This window comes from Postia placenta (genome assembly GCF_002117355.1).
Source record: "Postia placenta MAD-698-R-SB12 unplaced genomic scaffold POSPLAscaffold_4, whole genome shotgun sequence".
In the NCBI taxonomy this organism is placed as follows: Eukaryota; Fungi; Basidiomycota; class Agaricomycetes; order Polyporales; family Adustoporiaceae; genus Rhodonia; species Rhodonia placenta.
In genome coordinates, this window is record NW_020169835.1 from 2,537,954 (window position 1) to 2,544,024 (window position 6,071).

At 50.5% G+C, this 6,071-nt stretch overlaps 1 protein-coding gene across 1 annotated transcript; it reads left to right on the forward strand.

Annotated features, from left to right (window-relative positions):
• Window positions 1-2,661: 2,661 nt before the first annotated feature.
• On the forward strand, window positions 2,662-5,724 carry POSPLADRAFT_1137884 (hypothetical protein; the record flags this gene model as incomplete). The annotated part of the gene is made up of 4 exons (XM_024484848.1): window positions 2,662-3,111; window positions 3,165-4,599; window positions 4,675-4,850; window positions 4,903-5,724. 4 exons carry the CDS (start codon window positions 2,662-2,664, stop codon window positions 5,722-5,724), a joined length of 2,883 nt encoding a protein of 960 aa, XP_024341373.1.
• Between the last annotated feature and the right edge of the window lie 347 nt (window positions 5,725-6,071).

Genomic DNA, 6,071 nt, shown 5'->3' on the forward strand with positions numbered 1-6,071 from the left:
CAGAGCGGCTGCGTCAGCGGGGCCCGAGCTGTGCCGTGCACTGCCGTCCTATCTAATCTGATCGTACAGTAGATAATGATGTGTCCGTATCGGGCAAGTAGTACAGAGGTCGCGGGTTCGAGCCCGCGAAAAGGAAAAAATTAAAAAACGGCTAGGCGCCGTACCAACTCGTGACAGGGGAAGACCTAAGAGCTGGGGGCATCTGACTAAATCTCACCAAAGTGATGGTGAGCAGTGCTCAAACCTAAGGCTAGGGACAAGAAATGTATTAGTTAGTTAAGTAAGAAAGGGAATACATGAGAGGCTTACTGACCTAGGGACAAGAGGTCGAAACTGAGGTCCCTAGGGCAGCAGAGGCCGGCTTATATACATGGGTAGATAAGGGCAGGCTGTGCGCGCTGGTCCATGCGCAGCTGGTTCGTGTGCAGCATGCTGACGCGGCCCCGGGGGCCGGTGAGTCAGAGTGGCTGTGTCAGTGGAAGCCCGAGCTATGCCGCGCACTGCCATCCTATCTAATCTAATCATACAGTAGATATGATGCGTCCGTATCAGGCATGTAGTACAGTAGGTATGATGTGTCCGTATCAGGCATGTAGTACAGAGGTCGTGGGTTCGAGCCCGTGAAAAGGAAAAAAAATTAAAAAAACGGCTAGACGCCATACCAACTCGTGACAATCATGGCTGTTAGATTGCACGCACTCCACCTGCCTGTCGACCACTTTGTAATCACGTCTGGTATTGGGACAAGCGTGTAATTACTTATCACCTAGGAACAATTACGACGAGTACACATAAGTAATACATTGTTTTATGCGTTGAACATGGTTTTGCTGATGAATGATGCTATGGGTTGTCTTAATGAGACCTTGTGATTGATACAAGAGTAGCCTTCGGATGATTCATACCCAGGACAAGCAAGTCTCCTCCAGGCAGCCTATAATAGAGCGCCCTTTTGATGGTCTGATGGTGGACACTCTATAGAGGACGAACAGTAGCAAGCAAAATAAGGGGAGTCGAATTTCACGGATTGCAGACAGATCTCCACTGTCGTCGCTGATGCTGAACTTGCTTATCTTCGCTGCGAGAACATGAGGTAACTCCCTCGCATCAGATACATCAATACGAACATGGCATGTTCACAGGAATCAATAGGTATAACACGAATGCAGTGAACAAGTCGATTGTAATAAGCGCCGGTACCCGACATGACATCGTCTGCGCACAGCTACCTTATGAGACGGTTATCCACGGCCATCCCACCGATGAATTTTATATCTGCATGTTGCATTTCTGCCTCAGCAATTGAACCTTCAAAGCGTCTTGCTCGATCCAGCCTGCGGCCCCTGTTGTGACTCGTCGCTGCCACATTCTGCATCCTACATATCAGCGTAGTTCTACGGCCTTCCGCCTACATGATGCAGTATGGTCTCTGGGAAAAAAAAACCCTGAATATGTCAGCGTAAAATTGGTGAAACCATAGGGTACCCTCAATCGAGATTCGACACTGGTGCGGGCTTTTCATCAATGCTTTGTCTACTGATATCACTCCAGAATGCGCCGTTAACAAAAAGTAAACTTTGCATTCTTTGGCTTGACCAAGGAGTGATATCATGTAAACGTTTCAAGAAGAATTGGGGGAGCAGTGCATGTGGTCTGTGGCTCTGATCGCAGTGTCGGGAAATGAAAGGTGCAACGCCCAACGTCACAGTACCTTGCATTGTCCGCTAGGTGAGGAATGAAATCAGCGCCACTACATTCATACATAAGCTGCACTTACATTGGCTACCTCGCATGATGGATGCAGGCGTGGTACTGTGCACGGGCTCGCGGAGAGGCATATGTGATTGATAGGAGTAGCCACTCGAGCCCTGGACACGACACCATCAGGTGGCCGTGAGTCATACAGCTCTTTCTCTAGTCTGTATCAATCAAAATGTATTAATATGCCTGTTGGATTCTTTTGGCTCAGATATCGCGAACGACTGTTGGAGTCTTAAATACATAATCCTATCCACAGTTCCAGAGAACTGTATTTATGCTGTTTCTGAATACATCTAAAATGGATCATTAGGTGTGTCTTCTTGATGAAAGCTGGCGCGGAGAGGACCTTTTGTGTGCGTACATACAGCAGGCGCAGCGACACAAGGGAGGCGCCATGATTGGCTGCTACACAGTCACGGCCACGTGAGCTGTGGTTGGACGCGGAGCTCGCGAACTTCGCCACAACATCTTAGCAGCAGTCGAACGACAGGAACCAATAAGCGGAATCGAACAAAAGCACGCGTTCTCCATCACACGCGTTAACTCAGTACTGGTAAGCAGGCTTGTATGGCCAACGGTTCTCTTGCGCGCCAACGCCACCTCTCTGACTTCACGGCCGCCTGGAAGGCACCCTCATCGGGAATCGAGCGGCACGATTGGCTGATTCAAAGGGAACCGTCGTCTCAGAACACTGATTGAATATAAACTCTCGGAGGCGTGGTGAGTGGGTGTCTTGGACGGTTCGAGAGGTGGGGCTGATCGACGCATCTCCTTTGTTCTCTCTTCCCATATCGGATGGCTCGCACAGCATACACCTGTGTGGCTGGAAGGTATCTTGGTTTCCTATATTAATAGGTACTCTTAGACACTGTGAGTCCACATACAACGCCTCTATTCGTCATGGCTGATTCTCTTTCGACACCCCAGACTAGCCGCCCCGGATCTCCTAGCGACTTTGTTCCTCATATTTCTACTTCTGACGACGAATTACATCCTTCCCTCCCGAAAGTCCCGGACACTGGCACTGACCATCTTAAACAACCCGTTACACCAACTCGAGACTCCCGCATTGTGGACGAAGTACAGGGCGCTACCCCTGGGTCAGCCAAGGCTTCCGCACAGCAGACTTTGGCTTTGAAAAGCGTACAAGGGAAACAAGCTAGGCCAGAGTGGCTGACAAGATTGGATAAGGAAATGAAGGATATATTGGTGCAGATGCCAGTCTTGGATTTTCTACAGCGTTTCGTTCGTGGAAAAGAGCCCATGGCTGAAATAAAAGCTAAACTCGCAGAAATTAAGCTCAACAAAGACAAATTCACGGTGCAAGAGCGGCATATGTACAATGATCTTGTAAGTGGTGCAATGTTTTCTGTATTTCTCTCCATCGCTAATGTTTTCTCTAGTGTGAATTCATAAACACAATTTCAGACATCTGCTCAGAGGGCGGTGTGTCTGGGTTGAAGCTTGTGGCGAAGGACACGGGCGCGAATCCAGACACCAGCATTGGCGGCGACGGCAGCAAGAATAAACCAGATGTCTCGATCTTCCCAGAACGAGATGAGACTCATGCGACATGTCAGCCCGCGATGAAGGCAAAGAAGAGCACGGCAAAGAAGAACACGGCAAAGAAGAGCGCGGCAAAGCAGGGCGCAGCAAATGCGAAGCAGGCGCAGACGCCATTCAAGGCCGCTACATCCTGGCATCGGGCCTCCTTGGTCATCGAGTGCAAGAGCTCGAATTCAGATGGACACCCGTTCTCATTCCGCCCAGCGAGCACTAGCAAGTCGACAAAGCCATCAGGGACTTCTGACAAGTCGACAAATGCACCAGGGACTTCTGACAAGTCGACAAAGGCACCAGGGACTTCTGACAAGTCGACAAAGGCACCAGGGACTTCTGACAAGGAATGCGATAGCGCGGCACCCAATCCGCAAGCAGAGAAGGATGTCTTCCTTCCCCAGGCAGACGAGGCCATCAAATCGAGGGGCCAGCTCAGCGACTATGCGATGCATCTAATGCGGAGTCAGCCTCGGCAATTTTGCTTCATGGTGGTCGTCGCGGGCTGCTACGCGCGTATCATGCGATGGGATAGATCTGGGGCCATCGTTTCCGAAGCATTTGAATTCGTCGAGGACCCGTCGACTATGGTCACGTTCTTGTACAACTACATGACGATGACACAAGAAGAGCGTGGCTTTGACATGAGCGTTGTTGAAGCATCGGACGATGATAAGAAGGAGATGATAGCGTGGAAGGATCGCATGGTGCAGGACAAGGAGTTGTCGGACTATCACATCGAGCGCTACAAGGAGGCTATGGAAACGAAATGGCCGATCCACAAAGTGACGATCCCCCGCGAAGACCTCATCTCGGCCGCGGAACTTGAGCCTAAGGTCGACGAGGCCAGTGCGCCCAAAGATTCACCACAAGCAGGTTCGGACATCCCCACAGAGGATCTGACGCTGCTAATCGGAAAACCTCTGAGCATGAGCAATTCGCCCACGGGTCGTTCGACGATCGGATATGTGGCATTCGATATACGTGGAAAGCGACTGGTCTTCATGAGGGATTCGTGGCCCTATGACTCGCCACTGCGGAAAACAGAGCGTATTGTCTACAAGGATCTGTGGCAGAATGGGGTGACGAACATTGCCAGACCCATCAGCGGTGGGATAGTCAAGAACGGCGACAAGATCCACAGGACAATAACGCAGAAATATGGGAACGCCGAATACGGAAAGGACACGAGAGCACGCATCCATTTCCGTCTGATCACTGACGAGGTTTACGAACCACTGGATAATTGCAAATGCTCGTATGAGCTAATTCTCGTTTTGAGTGAGGCGCTGCTAGGCAAGTGTCTCTCTGAGGATTGTATTCAGAGTTGACCGGCTGATTGTTTTGGTCCTTTAGCGCATTATCTAGCTTGGACCAAAGCCGACATCCTACACTGTGACATCAGTAGGGCCAATGTCATGGTCAAGCGTACTGGGCCTAAAGTCGGACAAGTTGTAGGCATCCTCATTGACTGGGACTTGTGCAAGTACAAAGACCAACTGAATAAGGGATCGAGCAACCCTACTCATTCGGTGAGAATCATGTCTGCTCATCGCTTATACACTGACTAATTTTATGGCACAGGGAACGTGGCAGTTCAGCTCAGCCATGCTCCTGCAGTACCCTATGAAATTGCGCCAGGTATCGGACGACCTCGAGTCCTTTGTCCACGTCCTCCACTGGACAATCCTCATGTGGTACGAGCACAGTCTGTCCGGCCTTCCAAGTGAGCTCCGTCGCCTTGTGTCCAGGACCTACGACGAATTCGAGACCTTTGGGGACTATGACACGGGCGGATTTGATAAATACAACTACATGCTTTTGGGGGCATTGCCGTTCGCAGATCTGTCGTCCGAGCCTCTGAAGGCGTTGACCGAGAATCTGGCAGAAATATGCAAAGAGCATTACAACGCATCGTCTACGAAGGAGCAGAGAGCAAAGCTTGGGGCTATCAAGGTACAAAAGGGCAAGAAATCTCCATCGCAGCCCCCGGCGGCCCCAGTCGAGATCGATATTTCCGTTCGCCACTACAATCGTGTGGAACATCAAGGAGGACATGCCAAGAGTTCTCACACAGAAGATGCAAGGCCGCTGCTCGATACCAGTACCACGCCCAAACTACAAGAGCATTTCTGGATCTGGCACGCATTCAGGGAAGTGATCGAAGATATGGAGAAGAACCGCTATACGCAAATTACCATCGATAAGGTGGACAAACCTCAGTTCACGCCCGCCACAGAATCAGCCACGCAACAAAGCACGAGGGGTCAGAAGCGACCATCGCAATCGTCGGGCGAATCCACTCGCTCAAGCAAGAAAGCCAAAACGACGCACGGGACACGCACTATGAGCTCCTCTATGGGCACCATCTTTGAGGAGGATGAGCACTCCGGCGACGAAACTTGATCCACGCCGATGCTGGGCTTTGCGATTGGACATGATGCGATTAGAGTGGCGGATATTGGTTTGTATGGAAGCACTTTTGACTCCGTTCCCTTGTATCGACACTGACAATGCCGAGTAAATGATGGTATTTATGAATCACCTCGTTTCCCGTATGTATAGTCGACGTGCTCGTTTGGTTTCGAATGCTAATATTTGTCTATGATGATACACACGAGAAGGTTATTGAATCACGGGCACCCGTAAGTACGGTGACGCACGTCTTGTGTGCGAGTGACCGCCATCCAATGGCCCCACCGTCAGAGTAGTCAGAAAACAAGGTCGCTTGCAAAAGGAGACCTAGCGCGCCA